We start from the raw sequence: 27,605 nt of genomic DNA, 5'->3' as shown, positions 1-27,605 counted from the left end.
GAAGAGGAAGTGACGACTGATCAGAGCAGAAGAATTCACAATAAAAGTAGTAGTTCATTACTTCAGCACATTATTACCTCGTGTAATATTTATTCTATCCTTTAGTCAACATAAATAACACAAACATCCCTTAATGATATAATGGGCTCGAGGCATAAAATAAACTCGTTTAATAAACGTAATAGTTCATAACTGGAGTCTTAATGTTTGCGTTAACCAAGTGAAGACTGAGTCCACACCATACTAACATTAAGGAAATGTTCATTTTTCAGGGTGGCTATTTTGAAATTAAAGTAACTGGTGGTACTATTTGATGACTCGCTCTTTTTCTGGCTGGTGTGTGTCTTTACAATCCTATAAAAGAAGAGCATGGTTTCCCTTTGGTGTCGGATTAAGTCACACAATGATTTACAGCCTGTTGAACACGGTGCAGTGACTATTATAAGTAAACTATTAATACCACAGCTTCTCTCTCCAGAGTAAACGCTGTTTAGTTTCATGGAAGCATTTAAACTAAGTGCATCCATTAGTTGTGCTTAGTGTAGTATTTAATGTAGTATTTTGTAACAGTTGTTGCTGAGTTGGTGAATCTGTTTTATTCAGTTCTAAGCTGCACACAAGCCCCCCCCCCCCCCCCCCCCCCTCGCCCCAGTTGTCTATGAATAGTTTGACAGTGAAATTCGAACGTCCTACGAACCTTAAAGCTGCACTGGTTACACTTCTTTAACTTCCGATGATGTGAGAGATGTCCACAGACCCACAGCTCTACCGAACTTTGGTGTTTCGGGTCACGTGACCAAACCGACACAAGGGTACCAAAGAGCCAGACCTCTCGAAGTATTGTGCTTACTTGTGTCACATGTTCAGAAATACAAAATAAAGCTGCTGTTAATTGGAAATCTGCTAATAACCACCATCAGACTCCATTTTTGTGCTTTGTCAGTATTTTTTCACACATATTTTTTCAGGTGGCCAAAGAAGGTTTTGATGCGCAGCAGCATAACTTTGGGGGAGACTTGATGCTAATTAGATCAACTACGTTAGTTATTCCCCGTATGAGGCAACGAGCGAAGAAGCAGCAGCTTCCACTTGTCCTTTGGACACCGATTGGCTCTTTGAGGTCAACATCTGTGCAAACAAACAAGCGGAGCCGCCTGTGGATCAGAACGGTGTCGCAGTCACCGTGGTTACACTGGCATCGTGGGTAATTAGAAGTGACCTGGCTTACAGACGGCAGGTACTGTGCATTGTGGACCATTTAGCAGAGTTTAAATGAAATGGTTTGACTTTGAGCCGTTTCCAGTCCTGAGTTGATCCATCGGAGGCGAGGTTTCCCCCCCGAGGAGGTTCCAACGGATGATAAAGAGGTGCTTGATAAGGTCTGTCACCCTACTAGGGTATGTGTCTGTCTCAACCCCCCCCCCCCCCCTCTCTCTCTGTGAATGCCACAGGCCTCTGACCCCTCAGTCCGCATTTAGACCTCAGTCTTTCCCAGACATTCACACCCTGCAGGACGGAGCTGCCCGCTGGAGCACAGATTCTCTCTCCCAGCGTCCTTTTGCATTTCTTCTACCTCCTGCCCCCCCCCCCCCCCCCCCTCCCTCCACCCAGTGCTAGCTGACATGGTCGGAGGGCGTGACGGATGACCGGGCGTCGGAGTCCAGGTGTTCTCCGATCGATCTGGTGCCAGAGAGGCTGAAAGTCTGCTCCACCCGCCCCCCCCCCGCCCCCAGAACATGGAGCCTGACGCAGAGGTAACCGTCTGCTTTTATGTTCTTATGCTCTTATGCGATGGTGTCTTCATTTGCTCGTTTTGTGCCCACTTGCTGTTTTTCTTTAAAGATGAATGTTTATTTTGACGCTTCCTTCACGTCTGGACCACGTCTGCTTAGTTTGATGACTTTGTGGCTCAGTTGTCCCACGGTTGGTAAGCACTGGTCTCCATCATGTCAATTCTGGGTTGACATGCTCCATTGTAGTTTACTGTGGTGACCCAGTGTGCTAAAAGTGTTCAGAGTATCTTCCACCCGGATCCGCTGTCCTCGACCCAGATGAGCTGCCCGGACGACGCAAACTGAAACCAACGTTTACTGCCACTCTGCCCTCCACCCCCCCCCACCGCCTCCCTCACTCGGCCTCACTTATAATCCTTCCACGATGACTATTCCCTCCGTATATAATGGGATATCCTGCAAGATGTATGTGAGGAAGACACTTGTTGTGGAACCTGCGTAGTTTTTGTGGGGAACCAGATTTCATAGGTTTTTGTCTTCTGCTCATCTGTAATGATTTTACTTTGAAAGATGACCAGAATATTCTTAAAAAGACAGAGATCATCGCCCGCTGCTTATTTTCTTCCTTTTCCAGGTCCCGTTATTTGAGATGGATGAGGAAGAGGATGAGGAAGAGGATGTTCTTTCAATGAAGAGCACAGGTAAAGAACATTTTGTAACCTTGTGTGACGCCTGTCAATCATAAGGTAGCCCCGCCCTCAAACATGACCCTGCTTTAAGGTCCGTTCGACTCTAAATGGGTCATATTTACTAAATGAACACCATGCTGCATTGAAGAAGACTTGAACGTGTATCTAGTAGTTTTCTCGTAGACTTCTAATGGGGCAAGAAGAGTCGCCCCCTGGTGGACTTGCCCCCCCCCCCCTCATTCCGCTTCACTTGGCCCGTGGACCAACCTGTGAATCCTGTGTTTTCGGTTGTTGGCTGTCCGCATGCAGGCCGTGCTCTTGCGCCCCCTGCAGGCGTCGACGGTGACGCGTTGGTGTACATGAACTTCATGAAGAGTCACTGCTGCTACGACGCCATGCCCACCAGCTCCAAACTGGTCATCTTTGACACCACGCTGCAGGTAGGGAGCCCTGCGAAGACCCGCGGCTGCACGGCACTTCTGGGTTGTAACTGTCTTTGGTGTGTGTTTGTGTGTGTGTGTGTGTGTGTGTTCGTATCAGGTGAAGAAGGCCTTCTTTGCCCTGGTGGCGAACGGCGTGAGGGCCGCCCCCCTGTGGGACAACAAGCTCAAGTGTTTTGTGGGTGAGCTCTAATACGTCTCTGTCTAAGTCTCTGTCCCTCTTTTGAACTCTTAACACAAAGTGTCCAGTACACACATTATATTAGTGACCCCAATCATCAGATTCCCCCCCCCCCCCTCTTATTGATATTCAAAAGAAAAAAGAAGGCCACATTATAATCATGGCCATTTTATTTATCTAACCCACCGGTCCAACTCATTTGGAAATGATGAGATAATTAAATTTGGTTTCATTCTACAAAAACGTAATGTTTCAACAATTATACAAGAGGAATGAGTCACATTATGATAAATGTTTAAAAAATGTGTGAATTCATATTCAAAACGTGCATTCACCGCCACCTTTTGGTGTTTTCGTGAACTGCCGTAACCGCTTTTGTGTTTCCCTTTAATATGTGCGTTTGAATGTATACCTGAAGGCCTTTTATTGTGGTGTGTGTGTGTGTGTGTGTGTGTGTTCAGGTATGCTGACCATCACTGACTTCATCAACATTCTCCATCGGTACTACAAGTCTCCGCTGGTGAGTTTTAGGACCTTTGGATCAAATAAAGACATCACGGGTGTCACATGGTGCGGTTATACATAAAATAAGAGCTGTCTGCTCTGTGTGCAGGTTCAGATCTATGAGCTGGAAGAACACAAGATCGAGACATGGAGAGGTCTGCACATCTTTGTATTGTGAAAAAAAAGACATCTACGTACATGGAATACATTGTTTGTCTCTGTCTGCAGAGATCTATCTGCAGTACTCCATCAACAGACTGATCAGCATCACTCCGGACTGCAGGTGAAACCTTCCGAATAGTTCATTGATGGCAGAGTTACATCTCATCATCTTAGAAAGCAGCTCCTAAATGACTGTAGCAGTTCAAATAATACATTCTCTATGGTGGCCGAGTGTGCTTTAACGCTCCTTGTGTTCTCTCCCTTTTTTTAATCAGTTCCTTAAGAACGACCAGGGGTACAATCGTGTACTTATTCCAACCTTAACTGTGAGTTCTGTTGTCTCATCAGTCTGTTTGACGCCATCTACTCCTTGTTGAAGAATAAGATCCACCGGCTGCCGGTGATCGACCCGGCGTCAGGAAACGTGCTGCACATCCTCACGCACAAACGCATCCTCAAGTTCCTCCACATCTTCGTAAGGCTTTCTCCTGCTGCAGTAATCGCGCCTCCACGTAACGTCGCTTCCAATGGAATGGAATTTTGAAAATGAATAAATAGCTGTCAATTCAATTTCACAATAAGATATTTTATTTTGGAAAAATCATAACTTGATACAGCAATCATGTTGAAGTGTTTTGTACCTCCTGTGGTCATTCTCCTTCCTCCCTCTCCAGAGGTCAAAGATCCCGAAGCCCGACTTTCTTCAGAAGCGCATCAACCAGGTGTCGATCGGTACCTTCACGCAGATCGCCACGGTGCAGGAAACGGCGTCCGTCTTCGACGCTCTGACCATCTTCGTGGAGCGGCGCGTGTCCGCTCTGCCCGTGGTCAGCGAGCGAGGTGGGTGTGAATTAAGGCTTCATTACCGATCAATAATCGACAGCTTGTTGTCTTGTTCATCAATAGATCTCACCTGTGTTTTCCCATCCGGTGTTGATTTTGTCTTCTGTCGAGGTCGCCCCCTCGGCCCAGTAAACGCCTCCGTGTGTCCCCCCCCCCTGCAGGTAAAGTGGTGGCGCTGTACTCCAGGTTCGACGTCATAGTAAGTCCGATTTCTTTTAGTCGCTTTATAGAAAACGATCAATGTAACGAATGCGATGAGTAATCAAAACGTACGTGCGTTAGCGACGCAGCAGTGAGGCCTCGCCTCGGTCACGTGATTACGCCCACCGCCCCCCTTTTTCTCCTTTTGCTCAGAACCTGGCCGCCCAGAAGAACTACAACAACCTGAACATGACGATGCGGGAGGCCGTCTCCTCCAGAGCCTGCTGCATGGAGGGCGTCCTCAAGTGCTACCCGCACGAGACGCTGGAGACCATCATCGACCGCATCGCCAAGGCCGAGGTGATCCTCCCCCCCCCCCCCGAACCCGCTTATGGAGTCTGGACCGAGTTCATGTGAACGTGTAATAAATAAAATGTGCAGCCATAACTGACTTTAAGTGGATTCCTGAATCCTTTCCCTCTCAGGTGCATCGGTTGGTTCTGGTGGACGCTGACGATGTGGTGAGAGGCATCGTGTCCCTTTCTGACCTCCTCCAAGCCTTGGTTCTCACCCCTGCAGGTATTGATGCTCTGTGCTCCTGACTCCAACACTTCACCTCCTGCTCTTTGTCCGTGTGAGCTCCTCCTCCTCCTCCTCCTCCTCCTGTGAAAACTCGTGTTCCAGAGGCTCATCCTCCTGAAGACCTTTCCTCCCGCTTAACGTTAGGTTTCCTCGTTAGACAGGCTGCAGAAAGTCGGGGGTCCACCTGAAGCCCCCCCCCCCCCACTGCTGTTCAGATTAACCTCGGCAACCCGTTCTGCTCCCTCACGTCACCTGAAAGCTCACTGTCCTCTGTCCTCTTTGACCTCGACCCGTCTGGAACGCGGCCTCCCTTTTTTTTTTTTTTTTTTTCTGGAGCGCTTTTAAGACTCGTCGTCATGGGAGGTCACGGCCAACGACGGCAGCGGCCAAACGGACCCTTGTGGTGAGAAGCGACCCGTCACGCCGCCGCCGCTGTGCCGTTCCGGCATGCCGTTGCGGTTCTGTTCATTGACATCATACCAGATCCACCAGACTTACCAGCAACGCAGGCGGCCGTCCTGCAGGACCTGTCGGTTTCTGCGTGCGATGTGCAGCCCCCTGACTGTCTCTCGGGGGGGGGCTCGCGCAGCGGATCGACACGTTCCGATCCAAAAAAAAGGTCGTGGCGATACCCGACGATCCGGTTTCCCTGGTTGCTCTGCTATGATGTGCACGGGTCTTGGACTTTGTGCTCGCCTTCCGGTTATCAAAACCCGTGTGTTGAGTTTTAAACGAAAACGAATGGAAACATCTTGCTTGGTTTCATGGCAACACCATGAAAGTATAAATGAAGTGAGGTCACTTCTTCAAAGGTTAAGACGTCAAACCGTTTGCCTTTTTCTGATTTGATCCTTTTCAGATATTCACCAGGGATCCCACTGACGAGCGAGGACGGGGGGGGGAAGACAACAGGACAATAAGTGAGCAGAGGAATAAGCGTCCCCGAGGTCCCTGGTCCACGTCCCAGTCGGTCCGTGAGCAGCAGTGAAGGCCCCTCTCACCGCGGGGGTCTGAGGCTGCTGGAGTGGAGCTTGGTCCCGTTGGGGAGCTGCTTCAGGAAAGGCTCCTGGTGGCAGAGCTACAGTGACCAAAGGCTCAGAGCAAAACGAAAGTCACGTTTCATGGGCAGTGGGTGACATTCTTTCTTTCGTGTCATAGTTTGTATTTGTAGATCACCACACTTATACTTACATATGAAATAATTCATGTTTCTTTCACATTGTAAGCCTTTAACCTTATTATTTCTGTTTGCTAATACAGAATTTCTTATCATACCTTATGTTGTCATGTTTTTATTTCTACATTTACTGGTAAAAAGCAGTTTGTACCAACAGGCATTTTAATTTGCAGTAACCATGGTGATACCCATAATACTCTACCGTGTGATTATTGAGATGTAACCCTCGTGTTGACTCAGTATCCCTCAGCTGATGTGTGTCTGGATGATGAGGAATGGCCGCCCTGTTTACCAGGGGAGGGTTTGTTAACTCTACCACTTTGATACATCCTGGTCACATGATCACCACTTTACACGAACACACACACACACACACATACGCAATCTATTTAACATTATATACAACATTCATACTGATGATACAAGCAATACCTCTAGAACTAAAAACAAATAAAAGAAGGTGAACTTTTGGAGACAGTTTTTTTTTTTTTTTCTTGAACTCTCCTGCAGGTGATGAAGTAATAAATAAAAAAAATAAAGGATCTTCGCACTCCCTCTGCATTACGACCACCAATCAGCAGCTCAGGCTGCTGCGTCCTTGAGCAAACACTCGCGGCCAGATGCATCTCGTCCAGCCGACACAACCGATGAGCGACGCGTGACTGCAGGAATGGAGCCCAAACTCAGGTAGGAGGCCTCCTCCGACCGGGTCGGGTCATCATCTGGTTCTTTTGGTTGGATTTTGCGCCAGTCTGATCTAAGTGTGTGTGTGTGTGGTTTTTTGATGTTGTTTTTTTTGGTGATCCAGATCCGAAAGGACTGAGAGTTTGACGGTTTAGTGTATTTCTGCGTTGGGGTTTACCTGATGACCCGTGGAGATGTGACATTAGTGGTGAACAGCTGTGTGACTCGCAGGTGGGGAGGGTGAGGACGGGTTCTAGGAGGTTCCCTCAAGTCTTTATTGACCCTGCAGTGATGCGTCCAATGATATTCAGCTTGGTCCAACGCGGGGACGGTGTCCCTTCCTTCAGTCAGACACCTGTCAGCATTCCGATTTGAAGGGTTTGCTCGTCGACTGAAGGACTTGAAACCCTCCTGGTATCTGAAAAGAAAAGGAAACCTCTGGATTGTGCAGGATGGATCTCTCAGACAGTCGGGGGTGAGCAGTCTGAGGGGCTTGTGGTTATTGTCAGTAGTTCTTCCTGTTCTTGTAAATCTGAGGGGGGGGAAAAGAACAAATATCAGAATTTTTTGCAACATTTTTAATGTTTTGATTATAAACTTAAGTTAACACGACTTAATACAAATGGCATTAAAAAGGTTTTATTTAAATGGAATCCTTAAGGGATTTAAACGCAATGCAGTTTTCCTTTTTGGGGGAAATTCTGATGCTTACTGAATGGTCACAGTTATATTTACCAAATAAAAGGATCAGAAGGAAACTTCGACACGTGGAGACGTGAATACTCAGACACTCACAACTCCAAAGACCACAGGAGTTCAAATTTGAATTTAGTTAATGTAATGTTATACAATAGCAGCAATTCAAATGAATGCTTTAAGCTGTATGAACCTTTAACAATTATTCAAATTGTGTCAAACAGGATGATGTCATCCATATGATTTGTAATCAATATTTCTTTTTTAACTTAGTTGCTTCCGCAGTAATAAAATCTAAAGTCCGTTTTTTGAAAAGCTTTGACAAAGCTGAAACCACTTGTAGATCGTTTTCATACCAAATACGAGAAGGTTCTCCTCAAGCACTCGTGACTAAGAGAGTTTCAAAAGTAAGATGTTTCCCCCCCCCCCCCCCCCCCCTCTGAGAGCAGGAAGGCCAAGTTGATGTTGGGCCTGAAAGGGAAGAAGAAGAAGAAAGTCAACACAGACCTGGTCCTGGCAAACAAGGGAGCTGTGGGTGAGGCCCTGGAAACACACACACACACACACACACACACTGTGGCTTTGTTGTGTTGACAGCGTACAGGAGGGTAATCATTCCTGTCATGTCAAAGACAAACCCTTGTCAAACTGTTGGTGTAACGGTCATTCATCACGCGATGTAATCATCACACAATTATAATAACACAATTATAACACAATTCCCAAATGAGATTGAGATGGAGCCTTTTTAGGAAGATCTCAACTAATACGGCCATTTTTCTGCTATCATTGTAGTTAAAGTTGATTTAAAATACCACTTTTGCGATTGTTCCACTGAAGAATGTGTGTGTGTGTGTGTGCGTGTGTGTGTGTGTGTGTGTGTGTGTGTGCAGACAGCGGGGTGGAGGGGCCTCCAGAGGCGTCGGCCCTGCTGCAGGGACAAAACTGGGAGGACCAACCAGGAACCTCTGCAGTCCGAACCAGAATAATCCCAAACAATAAAAGGTGTGAAATAAAAATATTTCACCAACATTTAAAAAGTGATGAATTTATTGCCGTTTAAACATCCAAACGAAACCTCCACAGGGCCAAACTGAAGACTTGCATCCAGAGGAGTGAAGGGAAACCCCGCAGCTTCCAGGCAAGAGCGAACTGGGAATATATTTGGGCAATAATTGATGGAGCTCCAGAGGAAGTATTGTTTCAGCCTCCCTGGGAGCGTCTCCTGATGCGTGTGGAGCAACGTCTGCTGTGTGGCCCGCAGGTTTGCATCAACATCACAGAGGCCAGGCAGCTGGTGGGAGAGAACATCGACCCCAGCGTGCTGCTGGAGGTCGGCGATGAGAAGAAGCAGACTTCGGTCAAAGAAGGGACCAACGCTCCCTTCTACAACGAGGTAATCCGCGGGTCCTTCTGGGGCTTCCCCTCGGCCCGGAGACGCCGTCCCAATCATCCGTCCCTGTCCCCCCCCCCCCCCCCTCTCTTCCTCCCCACAGTACTTCGTGTTTGAATTCTTCGCCTATAAAGAGGTGTTTTTCGACAAAGTCATCAAGCTGACGGTGAGTAAAAAAATTCATATCTAATAATTTAAATTAGCAATTCTGAATTCCACATGTTTTACATGACATGTGACCCGTCATCCACGCTCATATTCCTTAAATCGTAGGATGAAAATATATATCTTTTTGGCTGATTTAATGGTGTCATAGTTTTGTGTTGCAGGCTTCAGTCCGAAGCTTCACCTTTGACCTTTCGTTCCAGGTGATGCACTCCAAAATGCTGAGGAGTTTCAGTGTCGGGTCCTTTAAGGTGGACGTGTGGACGGTCTACAGACAGCCAGGTAGCTCACCTGGGGGAGGAGCAGAGGGAGCTCACCTGGGGGAGGAGGGGAGGAAGCTCACCTGGAGGAGGAGGGGAGGGAGCTTACAAAGGGGAGGTGCAGAGGGAGCTCACCTGGGGGAGGAGGGGAGGGAGCTTACAAAGGGGAGGTGCAGAGGGAGCTCACCTGGGGGAGGAGGGGAGGGAGCTCAACTGGGGGAGGAGCAGAGGGAGCTCACCTGGGGGAGGTGCAGAGGGAGCTCACCTGGGGGAGGAGCAGAGGGAGCTCACCTGGGGGAGGAGGGGAGGGAGCTCACCTGGGGGAGGAGGGGAGGGAGCTCACCTGGTGGAGGAGCAGAGGGAGCTCACCTGGGGGAGGTGCAGAGGGAGCTTCTGAACCCATCGTTCCTCTTTGTCTTCTCCCTCAGGTCATCAGTTCACCAACAAGTGGGCAGTGCTGACCAATCCTGGGGACATTAGCACTGGGGTCAAAGGTTATGTCAAGTGTGACATCAGCGTCTCAGCGAAGGGGGACGCCGTGAAGCCGGGACCCAAAGCGAGTGACGCAGAGGAGCAGATAGAAAAGTATGATGACTTTCTTTTATTCTGAATTGTGTTCTGTGGTATTCCTTTTTTTTATTATACCAGTTTATAAATTAGAATTTAGGATGTAATAGTTATGTAAAAAATCACTACTTCTAGCAACATAATTCCACTCAACTACGAATGCCTTATTGTCCTTAATTTGGAATCACGGCCATCCTGAGGATAAAACCAGCTTTTGACCAATCAAACCTGTTGGAAGCAGATAATCGTGGTCCCCAGAGGATAGAAACGTATTATTGGTGACCTTGTTGGTGGAACCGGCCGGAGTCGCTGTACATAAACCAGCTGAGACTTGGTAGGAATGTGAATACGACGTCCTTCCCCCCCCCCCTCCCCCCCTCAGGAACCTGCTGGTGCCGGAAGGTTTCCCCTCCGAGCGTCCCTGGGCTCGCTTCTTTGTGAAGGTGTACCGAGCTGAAGGCCTTCCTCGGAACAACTCCAGCATCATGGCCAACGTCACCAAGGCCTTCATCGGAGACAACACGGCCCTCATAGACCCGTACGTGGAGGTCAGCTTCTTCAAACAAGTGGTGAGTCCGAAAGGCCTTTTAATATCTGCTCCCTTACTGAATAATCAGGAACCGTTCGGGGGTTTGTCCAAATCTTAAAAAATTAAAATAAGTTAAACATGGCTTGTGTTGTAAACTACAACCGTTGGTTTAAGCTCCTCCCCTTTCGCACCGCAGGGTCGCACCTCCACCCAGAAGTCTACAGCAGAGCCGGCGTGGAACGAGCAGATCGTCTTCACGGAGATGTTCCCGCCACTGTGTCAGAGGCTGAAGATCCAGGTCCGAGCGTTGTCACCTGGGAGGCCGGACCTTCTGCAACTTCACGCTTATTATTTACAGATGAGTTATTCCAAAACGCCTCTCTCTCCCCTCCACAGGTCTGGGATGAAGGAAGCATGGGCGACGTTGCCATAGGAACCCATTACTTTGACCTCAGGCGCATCTCCAATGAACAGGATGGCGACAGAGGTGAGGAGGGGGGCAACTTCAGACACACTTTCAGGGGTCTGAGGAGGCTCGGTCGGATCGCAGCGCTCCGTCTCATCCTCGCTCCCTTCCTGCAGGGTTTTTACCTACTTTTGGCCCCGCGTGGATCAACCTGTACGGCTCAGCACGAAACGGGTCCATGGGTGATGACGCGGTGGAGCTCAATGAGGGCATCGGAGAGGGCGTGTCCTTCAGGTCGGTGTTAAATGCAACCAATCACGGGCAAAACTGGCGATTGACGAGGAACTGATGAATCTCCTCCGCCTGTTCGCTGGACCCAGGGGTCGCGTCTACATGGAGCTGGCAGTGGAGATCCTGTCCGGGGGGTCGGGTTCAGAGTCCAAACTCAGCAGAACGCTGAAGCCGTTGAAGGACGCCAAAGCAGGTAAAGGTGGAGGGACGGGTGGTGGTGGAGGAGGAGCAGGCGGAGGCGGAGGCGGAGGAGGAGGAGGAGCGGGAGCAGCAGCCGGAGGAGCCGACGACGAGAAGGGAAAAGCCGCGGCTGCAGAGGTGCTGCCTGTGGACTCTCCTCCTGTGGTAATTTAATGATGACATGGGGCCGTCCTCACTGGTCCTCCCCATAGAAACTACAATACTTATTCTTGTATCTGTTATTTGGGGGGAGGAGATTTGTATATAAAGTGGCTCTAAACCAGTGATTCTTAACTGGTGTAACGGGACCCTTTAAAAAAACTCATTCTGTGATTTTATTTTGAAGGGACTTTTTTTTTTTTGCCAGCTCGTCCGTCCATGTTTTCAGCAGCGTGTGCCAGGTTGGGTCAAACCATTCTGATATGGGGGAAGACATTGGGTTTTTAGGATAATTAAACATCCTGAATACAAAATTCAGCTTATGATCTTGATTTTGAATGAATTTGAGGTCACTGCTTGTCATTAAGGGGTGATGGTGGGTCCCGGAGCCAGACCAGTTGAGAACCACTGCTCTAAATACTACAGAACCCATGAGCCTGAGTGTTTTTTAATCAAAGAATTACTCCTTTCAAACATTGATTGATTCTGCAATAAGTATTGCGTAATTATGATTTATTATTATGTAATCATGCTGAGAATGTAATAACCGTGTAACCTCCCCATGCTCTGATTGATAACCCTGATTGATGACACGGATCACTGATACACCAATCAACCTTTTCCTCCGTCCAGCTCGATGCCGACAACAACGAGACCTTCCTCCTCTTCGGAGCCTTGTTTGAAGCCACCATGATCGACCGGAAGATCGGAGACAAGCCAATCAGCTTCGAGTTCTCCATCGGTGAGTCGTCGGGTCCGCTCCGCTCCCGCGGTGGAATCGCAATCGTAAAGTGGATCTCATTGGACCTCCCTCAGGTAACTGCGGCAACGTCTTGGAGCCTCCGGAGAAAACCGCCCCCCGGCCCCCGAGCCCTGCTGTCAGGAGGAGAGCGCTGGACGTGCCGGTCGGCGGCGTCGCGCCGGGCTCCTCGGCTCCCGGCGCCTCCCCGGCCTCCCCGCTCCTCCCCAGGGAGCCTCCGGAGGCGCCCCCCACCTCCCGGTCCACCACGCCTCCCCAGAGGCCGCTCATCGTCGAGGGGAACAAGTTGAGTCGCTTGGTCGTTTGATTCCGGACGTCCCGTTGAGCTTTTATGAAGTAAAATAAGAGAAGAATGCGGCCGTTATTTGACGTTTGAAGTAGATTCAGAACCTTGGAAGCAGTATTTTGTCTCCCACACAAAAACAGTAGTTATTGTTTGATGATTTTTTTTTTTTAGTCCTAACTGAGGGTGGTGGCTTTAAGGAAAGCAAGACATCCGCTTCAGTTTCTCCTCTGTGCAGCATTGAGAAACTTGTCAAATGTACTTTTATTATGAAGATAAGTTCTATAATATCACTCTATTGCTATTTGTTCTTTCTCTTAAATAATTTGAATTCATATAAAGTTGGGATGAGTGAAGCAAAGGTTGATATTGAAACTAGTGATACTTCTCACCAGTGAGAGGAGGGTCTCCTCCTCTTCATCTTGCAGCGGGATGGTCACTGATGTAATGTCCTTTTTTGAGGGCCCTGGAATCCCACACTTTGCTCTCCCTTGTTGTGGATAACTGTGCTGGCGTGAACACCTCCAGGTACTACATGCACCTGCCCCTGGAGAAGCAGAAGCCGTGCGTCAGTGTGCTGAGCAGCTGGGAGAACCGGGCCTACCGACTCCACACCTCCAACATGCTGGACAACATCGCCGTGCTGTTTGTACGCGCAAACCCACTCCTGCAGGACTGATGTTCACGCCACCTGGTGGCCGGTTTCACAGCCGTCTCAATAGAAACGCTGAGGCCTGTTGTTTCTTAGGAGGAGGGTGTCGCCAGCGCTGCCGAGCTGCACAGGAAGTCCGAACCGGGGGCGGAGCATTTGCTGGAGACCGTCCTCAGAGAATTCTGTGCGGACGCCAGGTACGTTCGGACGTGTTCAGCGTTTGGACTAAAGGTTTCACACCAAATATCATTTATGATCATGTTCATATCACGTCATGGTGATCTCTCCCACGGCAGTGACATGTCTCCAACATGTCTGTCACTTTACAAAAGTTAAAGGCTCTAAATGAGGAGAATCAGAGGTTTGTTCAGATTTCATTCAGTGTAGAGTATGTTGTTCCTAAAAACATGGTGGAAATGCAATTCTATGGCTGTTAACAGTATTTTATATGGAGTTATTCACAGAGATATCCCAAATTGAAAAGTTAGGACCTTTGACTTCTAAGAATTAAATATTCAAGAAATATTAAATAATAATACATATATAATAAGACAATTCCCTATTTGCATATTCAAACCTGCAATTTTACAAAATGAACTGTTCTTGAAGCTGCGGCGTGTTTGCAGGAGCTTCGTAGCAGCAGCGGAGGCCAAGCTGAAAGCTGAGGGGAAGTCGAGCTACCTGACGCAGCTGGACAGGAAACGCCTCACTCTGTGCAAACAGGAACTGGTGGGAACATCTGGCAGCAAGCTTTAGATACTTCCTTAAATATGACCTGCCACGTCTTTGCCGTGAGGGGGATATGTATTTATGTCTAGTTTAACAGTGGAATCAATTTGGACAGCGACGTATGAGACGGAGGTTTCACCAGGTCAACAGTTATTAAAAAGTGTGTGTGTGTGTGTGTTGCAGGAGAGTATGATAGGAGAGGCCCAGTTTGTGGTGGAGAGGAAGAGAAAAGCTGGTGGCGTGAAGGAGATGCTGCAGCATGCGACCAAACTCACACTGAAAATACGCTTCCTCGTGGAGGAGGTGTGTGTGTGTGTGTGTGTGTGTGTGTGTGTGTGTGTGTTTTTGTGCATCCTGACATCCTTCCTTTTCCTCATCCAGCCCCAGCACACGGTTCCCGACGTGTTTGTGTGGTTGCTAAGCAACAACAAGCGCGTTGCGTACGCCCGCCTCCGTGCCAGAGACCTGTTGTACTCCAGCAGCCGGGAGGCCCGAGGGATCCACTGTGGCAAGATACTGACACTGTTCCTAAAGGTACACAGATCTTCCCTCTCCATCACCCCTCGTGGTCCTGTTATTACTCTGCTGTGTTCCTGGCCTTCATGTGAGTTGACCTTGCATCCAAGAGAGGGGGGCTGTTCGTAAGTTGGTGTGTGTGTGTGTGTGTGTGTGTGTGTGTGTGTGTGTGTGTGTGTGTGTGCGCGCGTGCGTGCAGCCTCCGGGGAAGCGGGTGGCAGACTTGTCGGTCCAAGCCAAGGTGGACGTGTATCTGTGGTACGGACCCAGCGCCGACTCCGTCCACATGCTGGACGACCTGCCCGAAGGGTTCAGTGCGGCCACAGGGGGGGGCGCCGCCGCCGCCAGCTGCCCTCCAGCAGCTCTGCTGTGTGCGGGTGAGGGACGCGCCGACCGCCACGACGCCGCCGTGTTTCTAGGGTGCATTTTGTCTCCGCCGAACACAAACCTGTCTTCGGTGTTTTACGCGTGTCGTCCCCAGAGCAGCACACCTTCCAGTTGCGGTGCCACATGTATCAGGCCCGCGGCCTCATCGCCGCCGACGCCTCCGGCCTCTCTGACCCCTTCGCCCGGGTCACCTGTCTGTCACACAGCCAAACCACCAACGTAAGTGCTCGTGCTCCGAGGCGGTCGGCAAGGCGATCGAGGCGAGGGTTGTTGGGTCTATGCACAACGTAACGGGCCCTCTGTGCTGCTGCTGCCAGGTGATCAGTCAGACTCTCAGTCCCACCTGGAACCAGTGTTTGCTGATGAGCCGCCTGCTGCTGAGCGGAGATCTGCAGCACATCCGGGAGGAGCCGCCGCGCGTCCTCGTCGAGGTGTACGACGACGACGCTCTGGTGCGGATTGATTGACAGATGAACGGCGTGATGGTTTGATGTTGTACATGTTGTGTGACTCTCTCTGTGTGCCGTGTGCAGAGTAAGGCGGAGTATCTGGGAGCCACGGTGGCGGTGCCCGAGGTCCGCTTGGCCTCCGACCCCTACGCCCCCCCGACCCTGCAGTACAGCCCGCTGCACTGCGGCAGCCAGCCGGGGGGAGACCTGCTGGCCGCCTTCGAACTGCTGCAGGTGGGCGGAGCGGCCGCTTGGTTTGCCTGAGGGCGGCGTGGAATCACTCACCTGTCTCTCTCTGTGCAGGTGCACGAGTCCGCACACCAGAGTCTGCCGCCGCTGGGGAAACAGGAAGGAGGCATCTACACGGTTCCTGCCAACATCAGACCTGTTCTTAGCACCTTCAGGCTGGAGGTGTGGCCCCCTGTGTGTCTACGTGTGTGTGTGTGCGCGTGTAAGAACACTTAAACATGTGTGCCTTTTTGTTTGCTTCCACCAGGTGTTATTCTGGGGTATGAGGGAGCTGAAGAAGGTTCAGCTGCTATCTGTTGATCGCCCACAGGTACACACACACACACACACACACACACATACTCGTGTTCCTCCTTTGTAGGGCCCGAACTTATTTTACCCAAATGTGGGATCCACCCTTTCTGGCAGTGCTACAACATTGTAAAAAATCCAGTAAGATGAAAAAAAAATCTATATAATTACCATCACTTTAATTTGTTAAAATTCAGAACTTTTTTTCTCTTGCTAGTTTTTTTGTCACTTTGTGGGGTTCTGTTTCTAACATTCAAAACTTGCGAGTCCCTCTTTCACACACACATACACAATCCTAGTTTTAATATCTTAGCAAGACAACCATTTCTAGACTTTGTATCTTCGCAAGACACAATGTCTTCTGATGGAAATAACATGTTTACATATTTTTTGTTGCTTATCAAAGACATTGTAGGGCTCGATGTCATTGTAACCAAAGATCATCATAAGGTATATGGGGCATTAAATTTCATTAATATAATGAACTCCAGCTCAACACTACTCAACGCTTTCCTAGTACCATTTCTCAAACGACATTGCATAAAATAAACTCCTTAACACATAATATGTTCTCTTGTCTTTATTAACTTAGTAAAGTAAAAGCTAAAATCTCCCCATGCGGGCGTTTGATTGTGGGGGCGCGGAATAGTTTCAGTTACTCATTGGACAATTGTTCAGTGTTCAGAAATAAAAGTCACTGGGACAAGATTAACTTTATCATTGCCTACAAAGAGGCCTCACAAGAAGAGACTGTTAACACTGTCAATATGACGGTGCATCAGCAAGTTCACACTTATACTTTCGTCTCAAAGTAGTGATTCTATATGCCTTCCAGTCTCGCATTCGGAGAGCTTCAGGGTCTGCATTAATGCACTGTTGACACTCCTCTTTGCCTGGAACACTGTTCATGGTAATGCATCTCCGTAGATGCCGGTTCACCGCTGCCGCTTCCTCGGGTGTCCAGGTTCTTTTGATAGCAGTTTGTTTACCTAAGTAGACATAAAAGGAGCACAGAATTGACTTGTTTAAGAATTGTACATTTTAATTGCCACTGAAACACTATTGCATCGATCATCAATTGCAGTAATGAATTAGTTGGAATTTGGATAGATTGTAGTTCAGATTACTGTATGCTTTCAGACTAGGGCGCAATTAGTCATTATAAGAAATGACTCCAAAATACATATTGATCTATGTTTAATAAAACAATTTCATCCTTGGAGCTCCTTAGTGCGCCATAGCATCGTCTCCCTACTGTACTGATTGACTATAGAACCTGAGGTTAGATCCTGAAATGTGTTGTTAAAAGTATTAAAAGTTACTTATAGTTTGGACAAAACGGAGAGCCCCATAAGGAGTGGACTAGAAACATGTGTGTGTAAAGTTGGAACCCTTCAACAACATTTTTGGGGCTGCAGTGCATCATGTTTAAAATACCCCTTTTAAACATGCATCAGCTCAGGAAGTGGACAATTACCCCTGTAAAAACCTGAGGTTAGATCCTGAAATGTGTTGTTAAAAGTATTAAAAGTTACTTATAGTTTGGACAAAACGGAGGGCCCCATAAAGGGTGGACTAGAAACATGTGGGTGTAAAGTTGGAACCCCTCAACAACATTTTTGGGGCTGCAGTGCATCATGTTTAAAATACCCCTTTTAAACATGCATCAGCTCAGGAAGTGGACAATTACCCCTGTAAAAACCTGAGGTTAGATCCTGAAATGTGTTGTTAAAAGTATTAAAAGTTACTTATAGTTTGGACAAAACGGAGGGCCCCATAAAGGGTGGACTAGAAACATGTGGGTGTAAAGTTGGAACCCCTCAACAACATTTTTGGGGCTGCAGTGCATCATGTTTAAAATACCCCTTTTAAACATGCATCAGCTCAGGAAGTGGACAATTACACATGTAAAAACCTGAGGTTAGATCCTGAAATGTGTTGTTAAAAGTATTTAAAAATACTTATAGTTTGGATAAAACGGAGGGCCCCATAAAGGGTGGACTAGAAACATTGGTGTGTGTGTGCGAGGTTAACTTTAAATTATTTAGAAGGAGATAAAGACAGGAGGACCCCATAAAGGACAGACTAGAAACAAAATGTGTAGGGTTGTTATCGGTCTGTTCCTTCAATTTAAAGTCTACAGAATAACCCAATGATGGTTTCTGACGGAAAGCTATAACACAAAAGCCATTTTGACACCATCATACCGTGATAATAGAATTGCATCGTGCAGAATTGCAGTGTGTACATTACATATTTACCTGGGCTATGGCTTCCTCTCCATTGGATTCCTCATGGGAAGACAGATTTGAAAGGGTGTCTTCTGTCTCTATAGCCACAGCAGGGGCCTCATAGTTTGTCACCTATAATTGAGATATTAAAAAAAGAACAGACTTAGAACTTCCCAATAGTATAGTTATCTCAACAACTCTGTCAAGAAAAGTGTCTGATTTACTCTTAACTATTGTACTGGCAACATTTATGTTTAATTTAATGATGTAAATGCAACATCCTTGTCTTTACTGACACAACCAAACCCTGATGGTTTCTCACCTGATATTAAAATAAAAAGCAATAACTAATATATATCAGCTATTATAGATCTGAGACTACACCATCAGTATCAGATACACTAGCTGAATTAATGAGCCAATTCAAACAGATTTCAAACTTTATAATCTCCCAGATTAACAAACCGATGAATCAGTAAACCTATAACCAACACACCTTTTGACGCGATGGCCATTGTGAATCACCACCATAGTTGTAATCAATTTTCCGATCACCAACTCTGAATCCCAGCTTTAAATCGAAAACCCAGACAAGTATGCTGTCAGCCAAGCGACACATATAAATGTACAACTATAATATTTGACAAAAGTGGAGAGGCTTAAAACATATATTCAGCCTGAAAGTAACTGCGTGCACACACACACACACGTCGTTTTAGCCAACCTTATCGGGATCTAGATGAAGCAGTGATATAATGAATCTATAAATTGACACACATTAGCACAGACAGTGATTTGTTGCCAGAAGTCTGTTTTTAAATCTGTTTAAACTGTGTTCCTTGGTCAGGATTTTGACTTTGACTACTTAGTATTTGTGTAATATTAACTACCGAACAAGAAAGCTCCACTTACTGATAAATGCTGTGAGTTGATCCCTTATTTCTAACATCACATTCTCTAGAGGAGGTTTTAAGTTCAGCATAAATGATCTTAGCAATTTACTGGGTAATAAGAGAATATCAGAAACCCAGAGTGAAACTGTTAGCCGTTACCCTGAATCCTGCAATATAGTACAGGGCCCTGGTTTCCTTAACACTTGTTATTGCAGAACCAAGTCTACAAACTAGATGAAAGCAAATAACAACACTATCAAAATGCACAAAGGAGAACATACACATTATTATCTACATGCTGGGATCAATTACCAAGGCTGAGTGTCTGACCAGTGCAATCCTTATATTATTCGGTCTGCATGGTTGGCATCGTAACTTCTGGCCCCATGAAAACCCCCCAAAACACAGCTATCTGCTTATTGAGCCCTTCTAGAAAATCCTCTAAATGATCACATTGTAACGTCTGCACACAACCCCACACTATTATATACACTGCAAATTATCCTTTAAAAAATCCTTTAACATCTTTTGAATGACTTCACACATCAAATCAAGTTTTACAGCACTGTTATCACGTCACGTCAGCTGTTTGAGATAGTTTGTTTACTCTCAGCGCTGCAACGCCAACAGACGTACACGTAAAACCCACGGGACAAACGGCGCAGATGTATACAGACACCGTCTGTTTCACGGAGGTTATCAGTTATGCATGTTTCCGGGCCTCCGGTTGAATTACATAGCCGCGAACGGAGTCGTAACTCTCCGTATGAAACAAACGTGTCCACCATCCTTTGCCGTCCTCAGTCAAACAACAAACCCAACTCATCAAAGCAGATGTATATAGACACCGACCCCCGTGTGTTAAGAAGTGACTCACGCTGCTAAAAAAACGCCGATTTCCGTGTTTCACGGAGGTTATCAGTTATACATGTTTCCGGGCCACCGGTTGAATTACGTAGCAGCGAACGGAGTCGTAACTCTCCGTATGAAACAAACGTGTCCACCATCCTTTTAGCAGTCATTTGCAGTCAGTCCATAACAATCCTTACTCACCAGCGCTGCACTCGTTATTCTAAGCCTTTGCAGTCAGTCAGACAGCCTAACTCATCAACATTGCATGCGTTCGTCTAAGCCACACTAACATGCTGTTGGACCCGCCCCACAGACATAAACAAAGCCTCCGATTGGCCGAAAGTGACGATCGCGGGAAAATCCTGTGATTGACAGTCACCCAAAGCGGCACACTTTTGCCGTTCAGAGTAACAAGATTACGGTTTTTGTGACTAAATAATGCGGCAGTGATCGCGTTGTCATAACAAATGTTAATATTATACTTATTCATCAGAAAAAATATCTTAAGTATAACAATGCTGTAGCTAACAGTTAGCATTTTCTGATCTAAAACTAACAGTAGAAGCTAGCAATATATAGCTAGCTAGCAGCTAGCAGCACCAAGAAATTGTAATTTACAGAATAAAGTGCTACTTTATTAATCCATTAATATACTGTGGGTACAGATTGAGAAACAGATAAAAAAAAAGTCATACTTTAATACAAAAACCTACCTTATTCTCTGCAAAGTTCCCAGTTGAGCAGCCAACACTGCATGGCTTTGGTATGCTGAGACATGAGATATCGCTAATGACTTCACGAAAAATCTCGCGAGATTTCATAGTGGCCCCTCATTGGCTGAACCCTTACACACACCAGGAAGTGTGTGTGTGTGATGTTATACCACCTTTCCAACACTTGGGGCACTAGTGAGTAAAAAATCCACACACACATCACACACACTTTTCCATACTTTCTGACTTTGTGAGACATGTGCTAAAAAAGCGACAGGCATGTCAGGGGAGGCTTGTGAGCCCATATATGATGATCATTCTAGTGGGGTCCCTCATTTTGGGCCCCACAAGGTTGCTGGGCCCCACAAGATTGGTGTTCTCCCTGTTACATGGCCCCACAAACTAACAACTGCAAGTGCACACACACACACACACACACACACACACACACACACACACACACACACACACACACACACACCCCCCCAGGTGACATCTCCAATGCAGAAATTATTAAAACATACTGGAATACCTTTATCTTACCAGAACAAAAAAAAAGGATTTTTGACTTTCATCTTACCGCATTACAGTCTGCCATGACATGCTTTACACTGCCACTGCTTTTATTTACTGAGCTGAATGTCACAAACCGATTGTTCCTTAAGACTCTTTACAACAGGAATATGGCACAAACCGTCCTTATACTCGTGATTGTTATTCATGTTGAAGAAACCTCAGAAAGGAACCTAATGTTGACTTTGTTTCCTCAGTAGAAGAAAGGGTAAAACCTTTGTGTAAATACATAACAACGCCTTCTCTCTTTTCTCCAGGTCTTCATCGAGTGTGCAGGTAAAATATTGCGTTCCTCCGTCATTCAGAAGTACAAGTCCAACCCAAACTTCCCCACGCTGGTGGACGCCATAGAGCTGGTAAGACCAGTACAGCCTTCATAGACCTTGTGTCTGAATGGGAGCAGATCTCATTCCGAGCCCAGAGAGAGTTTATTGGCGGTTTGGCAGGAGATGTCCAGGTGTGCACATGCACCTTTGGCCGTGTAGGGGACTGTCTCTTGGGTAACATGTTGGCGCTTTGAATGGGTCCCGCTTCAGGAGCTGCCGGAGAACGAACACCTCCACCCCCCTCTCAGCATCACCGTCGTTGACTGGCGGGCCTTCGGTCGCAGCACGTTGGTCGGAAACCACGTCATCAACAACCTCAAGGCCTTCAAGTACACCCCCCCTCCGGCCCTGCCCGCCCCCGCACCGACGGCCCCCCCGCCAAAGCGCACAGAGCCACCGGGACCCTCCGCACCCCCAGAGCCAGGTAGCAACAGGGTAGTGAGAGTGTGTGTGTGTGTTTCCTGGACCTCGTCCCACAGGGGGACTGACCCTGGTCTTCCCTCCACTAGGACTGTACCCGTCTGCCGGAGACACCACTTTGACTGCCCCGCTAACCAATCAAGACTTCCTCATCACTGTGGAGGGCGAAGGCCCCGCGCCTCCGCCTGCACCCGCACCTCCACCCGCACCCGGGGAGGACCTCAAGAAGACCAGGGTTGCTGACCTCGTGGCTATTTAAATGGTGAGCTTGTTTTGGACCCCGTATCTATCGCTGTCTGACCATCCTTTTGCGTGTGCGCGGCCCAGGGCGGCGCGGCGAAGAGCACCCGGGGGCGCTCCACCAAGCGGAAGAAGCGGACCATCGCTGACGAGTCGGCGGAGTGTGTCATCGACTGGTGGTCAAAGTACTACGCCTCGAGGGAGAAACAGGTAGGTCTGCTCCGACGGGGGGAAAAAGGAAAGCTCTGAAACGGAGAAACAACCAACTTGTGAACTTGTTTCAGGACAAACAGGACGGCTCTCCCTTCCCGGAGGTCTTTGATAAAGGTGAGGACCCCTCTGTGACTTCTTCTACGCTCTCATTCACCTCCTATTTACATGCGATTTGATGAGAATCAAAAGTAATCTGCAATAATATTTCACACGGTCTTGGGGGGGGGGGGGGTCACCTTAACGCTGTACCCTGACACGCACACGCGTTGCTGTGCGTTGCAGCTCTGCCGTATCAGGGCTTGCTCAGCGATGGAATTGACTCCTTAGGTAAGCACCAAGGCTTAAACGGACGCGTCCCTGCAGCAAACGTTGCTTGTGGTGACAGAGGTCGGGCTGGAGGTTTTCAGCCTGGTGAACCCTGACTTCCTGTGTGGACATCTTCTGCTTGGTCACTTGTGGCACCAACTCGTGGATAATTCTTTTAAGCTAATCTGCGGCTACATCCAGCTGTGTTGTTGGGGGGGGGGGGGCAGTGCATTCTGGGGGATGAGTTTGGGGTTCTTTAACGTCGAGGTGGGCAGCAAAACAAGTGTTTTCTGACAAGTGATGCAATAACAGGTAAATCCTTCTTGTGGTGGAGATGAGGGCAGCTTGGTTTAAATGCAAAACAAACGCTTTAACCTTTCCTTCACTTGCGTGCTTTGTGTCAGTGTTCACCACTGAAAAGATGACTCCTATTTACATGGTCCATCAGTCGGCGGCGTCTCGGATGGAGACAAGAAGAAGAAACAAAAGGGAAAAGGAACCCTGGATCCAAACCTCGGCCCGGCGACCAAATTAGCCACACTGAAGGTACCCTGAGTTAAACCGCACCATCTATTTAGCAACGTGAAAAGTCTACCTGAGCACTGTTCTAATCCTAGTTCCTCTGTGCCCTGTTGACAAAGATGGGAATGTACTTTGAATACGTCTTCTATAGATATGATGCCAGGTTTTCCAGTCTGAATTGGTGGTTCAGGTGCATTTGTCAGAACTATAACTAGAGAGAGATTTGTGTGTATATTTGTGTTCACACTCTCTGCAGCTGTACAACAAGGAGCTGGAGGCAGAGTTCGGCTCTTTCAATGATTGGGTGAACACGTACGAGCTGTTCAGGGGGAAGGCCAGCGAGGAAGAAGGGGCGACTGAGGAGAGATTGGTTGGCAAATTCAAGGTGAGGCTGCATGTCCTCTGCAGGGAACCATCGCCGTGTCATCCAATCCACTGGTTTACACACTCTCCTCTGCAGGGACGATTCTGCCTCTATAAGCTGAACGAGGACAACGCGCAGGACTGGGACGGAGACGCGGACGCCGGGGACTTCAGAGTCAGCAGAGGAATCCCCCCCAACGGCCTGGTCCAGGTCCTCATCCGGGTCTACATCGTCTCTGTGCGTGATCAGCCTGTGAATGTCTTCTAGACCACGTGCACAGCTGTTAGCGTCTTAGCATAGCTGCTCAAACATAAGAACATCCATTTAAAATACATACACGAATGAAAAGAAAAATGTTCTTATGACCTTTCAACACGCCCCCCCCCCCCCCTCCTCCTCCCACCAGGCGTCTAACCTTCACCCTGCCGATCCGGACGGGAAGGCGGACCCTTACATTGTCCTCCGGCTCGGCAAGAACGAAATCAAAGACCGGGACAACTACATCCCCAAGCAGCTGAACCCCGTGTTTGGGAGGTGCGTGAGCGGCTGGCTGCCCCCCGCGCTGGAGATCAAACACCTCCTCCTCCCCCCCCCTTCACGTTTCACAAAGCTCCCGTTTGTGCTTGCAGGTCCTTTGAGATGCAGGCGACGCTGCCTCGGGAGTCCCTGCTGTCGGTGATGATCTACGACTACGACCTGGTGGGGGGGGACGACCTGATGGGAGAGACTCGCATCGACCTGGAGAACCGATTCTACAGCCGACACAGAGCCACCTGCGGACTCCCCACCGAGTACAGCCTGTGAGTCACTGACCGATGCAGCGATGACGGCAGACAGCTTTCACCCACTCACATCGGTGCCCTCAAGTCGTTGCACAGAGGCTGAGGAGCAAGTGGCGGGTTCCATCGTCTTCGTTTTCTTTTGGGTCGAGCATTCGTCCTGCTTGGTTGAAGCGATCCGTCGTTGGTACCTTCTTTCATCTGCGTGCTCCTTCTCCTTCCCTCAGAGACGGCTACAACGCCTGGAGAGACGGCCTGAAGCCCTCGGAGCTGCTGTCCAAGCTGTGCAGAGACCACGGCCTGGAGGAGCCTCTCTTCAGACCGGGCCGCATCAGCGTGGCCGACAAGGTGTTCGTGGGAAAGACGTGCTTCATGCACGAAGGTGACGGTCCTGAACAGCTGCTGCGTCTATCTCCTTCCAACGATCACTCTCCCAATTGTGTCCCTCCACGGCATCCCACAGCGAGCTGTTCTTTATCTCTCGTGACCTGTCGCAGACGAGCCCCTGGAGTCCTATGAGCACCTGTCGCTGAAGGTTCTGCATCGATGGGCTGAGATTCCGGCCGTGGGATGCAAGCTGGTCCCGGAACACATCGAGACCAGAACCCTGTTCAACAAGGATCGTCCTGGCATGGACCAGGTATTCCAGACAACTTCTCTTCTCTTCACTCAATAGAATTCTTCTAGTGACGACATCATGTTCTCAGCGGGAAGCTGCTGCCATCGCGTGAAAGAAAGATCTGTCCATAATTTTAGTGACTGATTGTGTCTCCTCTGTGTGTTTGCAGGGTCAGGTCCAGATGTGGGTCGACATTTTCCCGATGGACTTGCCTCCCCCGGGACCTGCAGTGGACATTTCCCCTCGTAAACCCAAAGGGTGACTGGCGTCCCTCTCGGTACCTTGAGAGCCTTTCATAAAACAACGAGTCTAAGGCTCCTGTGCGTGTGTTCAGGTACGAGCTGAGAATCATCATCTGGAACACAGAGGACGTGATCCTGGAGGACAGCAGCTTCCTGACCGGCCAGCAGTCCAGCGACATCTACATCAAGGGGTACCTCCGAGCTTCGTCTTATCTTTCGTACTGGTGACATTTTAAGGTGTGTGTGTGTGTGTGTTAACGCGTCCACGCCGGGTGTCTCTCTGCAGCTGGCTGAAGGGTTTGGAGGACGACCGGCAGGAGACCGACGTCCACTACAACTCTCTGACCGGCGAGGGGAACTTCAACTGGCGCTTCGTGTTCCCCTTCAGCTACCTGCCCGCCGAGAAGGTACCGGCGAGGCTGGCGCCTGCCGCACCTCGCTGGGAGCAGCGCTGGTCCTCACCTTGTCTTCTCTCCCTCTCCAAACAGGTGATAGTGGTGAGCAAGAAAGAGCACATTTTCTCTCTGGATAAATCGGAGCAGAAGCTTCCCGCCATCCTCAGCCTGCAGGTGTGGGACTTCGAGACGCTCTCCTCCGACGACTTCCTGGGTGGGTGTGACCGCGTTCCTCAGTCTGTGTGTGTGTGTGTGTGTGCGTCGCACCGGTACGAGTGGGTTTGCGTGTGTGTCTCGCGGCGCGTAGGCACGGTGGAGTTGGACCTCCACGGTTTCCCAAGAGGGGCGAAGACGGCAAAGTCGTGCAAGGCGGACATGTTGACTGAGGGGACGGAGAGGATCTCCATCTTCCAGCAGAAGAGAGCGAGAGGCTGGTGGCCCTTCGTCAAGTCTGGAGAGCTGACGGTGCGCGCACACACACACACAGACACACACACACACACTACAAACCACAAGTTTGATGGACGCGTGGGCTCTGGATCCATCAGGGGAAAGTGGAGGCGGAGTTCCATCTTCTAATTGCTGAGGAGGCCGAGAAAAATCCCGTGGGTCGAGCTCGCAAGGAGCCGGAGCCGCTGCCGAAGCCAAAGTAGGAGTCGCGCCTTCACTCTGCTGCTGGATGTCCGAGTGGATAAAAGATCTTCATTCTCTGTCTTCCTCCCCCAGTCGACCGGACACGTCCTTCTCCTGGTTCGTCAACCCGTTCAAGTGTTTCTTCCACTTGGTGTGGCGGAGCTACAAGAAGTACATCGTCATCGCGCTGGTGCTGCTCATCAGCGTGCTGTTCCTCGCGCTGCTCTTCTACACGCTGCCGGGAGCCATTTCTCAGAAGATAGTCAACGGCTGACCACACCAGCGCCGCGAAGCTCTGCTCAAGGGTTGGACCTTTAGACCTCCCTCTTTTTTGAGCGTGTGCTGGAGGGATGAAGAGAACTTTCTACATGTTAAAATAGTCCATCAGATTCTGAATGAGTTTATGTTGAAGGCCTCGTGAGACATAAGGGCAGGGACAATAGATCCAATAGAAGTTCACTATGAATTGAAACTTTATTACTTCTTTATTAAGCATAGATGACATTAGCAGACAAGCTTTGCTGTTATTGAATGAAGGTCAAAATTGAGTCAAATTTTCATGTATTACTTTTTGGATGACAAACATTTGTATTCATACAATGATTGACATAACTAAAGTTTTTTTTTCTTATACCTAAAGATTTTGTAATTCTTCATAATGTTTGTTACCTTTAATGACTTTATATATATTTGACTTCTTACTTTTCATGACAAAAACATTATACATCATGATATCCTTTGACTTTTTTTCATTTCCTAGAACTCCAGAGAGAACAAAGGAGGCAAAGATATGAAATAAAAGTTCAACAGAGCTTGTTTCAGCTGCATTTATATCTTAATTTACGCAATATCTGTATCTGGTGATCCTTAATATGGCAAAACTACAAAAATCTTGCCAAAACAAATGGGACAACCCATTCTGTCCAATATTCAGATGACTAATGCACACTGAAGAGCAGAAGGACAACTTGTGAATGCTCAAGGATTTCACTTTGAAGGTGGGATAAAAGATATAAATATGTTCTATTCCCACATCTACCAGCTGGGGGATCTCAAGGCGTTCCCAGGCCAGTGCAGAGACATCTCTTTACCTGGTCCTGGTTCCTCACCAGGGAGGAGCAGCGGCTCTACTCCGAGCTCCTCAACCTATGCTGTATATTTGTTTAAATGCACGAGTTTAAAGACG

At 48.4% G+C, this 27,605-nt stretch overlaps 2 protein-coding genes across 4 annotated transcripts; both read left to right on the top strand.

Annotated features, from left to right (window-relative positions):
• Nucleotides 1-1,585: 1,585 nt before the first annotated feature.
• On the top strand, nucleotides 1,586-8,568 carry prkag3b (protein kinase, AMP-activated, gamma 3b non-catalytic subunit). Of its 3 annotated transcripts, XR_009957018.1 has the most exons (14): nucleotides 1,586-1,754; nucleotides 2,368-2,434; nucleotides 2,732-2,862; nucleotides 2,963-3,044; nucleotides 3,505-3,563; nucleotides 3,657-3,702; nucleotides 3,776-3,830; nucleotides 4,058-4,184; nucleotides 4,384-4,549; nucleotides 4,714-4,751; nucleotides 4,907-5,053; nucleotides 5,179-5,678; nucleotides 6,135-7,139; nucleotides 8,282-8,568. XR_009957018.1 is itself a non-coding variant. In XM_062565200.1 (13 exons), exons 1-13 carry the CDS (start codon nucleotides 1,737-1,739, stop codon nucleotides 6,155-6,157), a joined length of 1,053 nt encoding a protein of 350 aa, XP_062421184.1. In that variant the 5' UTR covers nucleotides 1,586-1,736; the 3' UTR covers nucleotides 6,158-8,254. The 3 variants fall into 3 exon arrangements, 1 of the variants encoding a protein (XP_062421184.1); XR_009957017.1 differs by lacking the exon at nucleotides 8,282-8,568 and having other exon boundaries at nucleotides 6,135-8,254; XM_062565200.1 differs by lacking the exon at nucleotides 8,282-8,568 and having other exon boundaries at nucleotides 5,179-5,272; nucleotides 6,135-8,254.
• Nucleotides 8,569-9,472: 904 nt separating this feature from the next.
• fer1l6 (fer-1 like family member 6) lies at nucleotides 9,473-27,560 on the top strand. Its single transcript, XM_062565199.1, is given in 39 exon segments — nucleotides 9,473-9,672; nucleotides 10,079-10,235; nucleotides 10,600-10,786; nucleotides 10,943-11,044; nucleotides 11,143-11,233; nucleotides 11,329-11,446; nucleotides 11,533-11,788; nucleotides 12,416-12,524; nucleotides 12,599-12,827; nucleotides 13,354-13,474; nucleotides 13,574-13,674; nucleotides 14,104-14,206; nucleotides 14,390-14,509; nucleotides 14,588-14,740; nucleotides 14,922-15,099; nucleotides 15,204-15,328; nucleotides 15,427-15,561; nucleotides 15,643-15,969; nucleotides 16,055-16,117; nucleotides 21,618-21,716; nucleotides 21,897-22,110; nucleotides 22,196-22,341; nucleotides 22,434-22,556; nucleotides 22,631-22,673; nucleotides 22,842-22,886; nucleotides 23,314-23,411; nucleotides 23,644-23,772; nucleotides 23,848-23,988; nucleotides 24,158-24,285; nucleotides 24,381-24,551; nucleotides 24,758-24,912; nucleotides 25,028-25,170; nucleotides 25,319-25,407; nucleotides 25,484-25,582; nucleotides 25,678-25,798; nucleotides 25,880-26,000; nucleotides 26,094-26,251; nucleotides 26,335-26,435; nucleotides 26,513-27,560. Coding segments are annotated over 39 exon segments (5,256 nt in total). The 5' UTR covers nucleotides 9,473-9,596; the 3' UTR covers nucleotides 26,694-27,560.
• Nucleotides 27,561-27,605: the final 45 nt, after the last annotated feature.

This window comes from Pungitius pungitius, chromosome 10, assembly GCF_949316345.1.
Source record: "Pungitius pungitius chromosome 10, fPunPun2.1, whole genome shotgun sequence".
NCBI lineage: Eukaryota > Metazoa > Chordata > Actinopteri > Perciformes > Gasterosteidae > Pungitius > Pungitius pungitius.
This window is presented reverse-complemented; position numbering and strand designations above follow the sequence as displayed.

Bases quoted from the DNA above. Each gene is read 5' to 3' on its own strand.
- prkag3b (XM_062565200.1), top strand. The intron at 3,045-3,504 runs GTGAGCTCTAAT...GTGTGTGTTCAG, and splicing joins CAAGCTCAAGTGTTTTGTGG to GTATGCTGACCATCACTGAC. The intron at 3,703-3,775 runs GTCTGCACATCT...CTCTGTCTGCAG, and splicing joins CAAGATCGAGACATGGAGAG to AGATCTATCTGCAGTACTCC.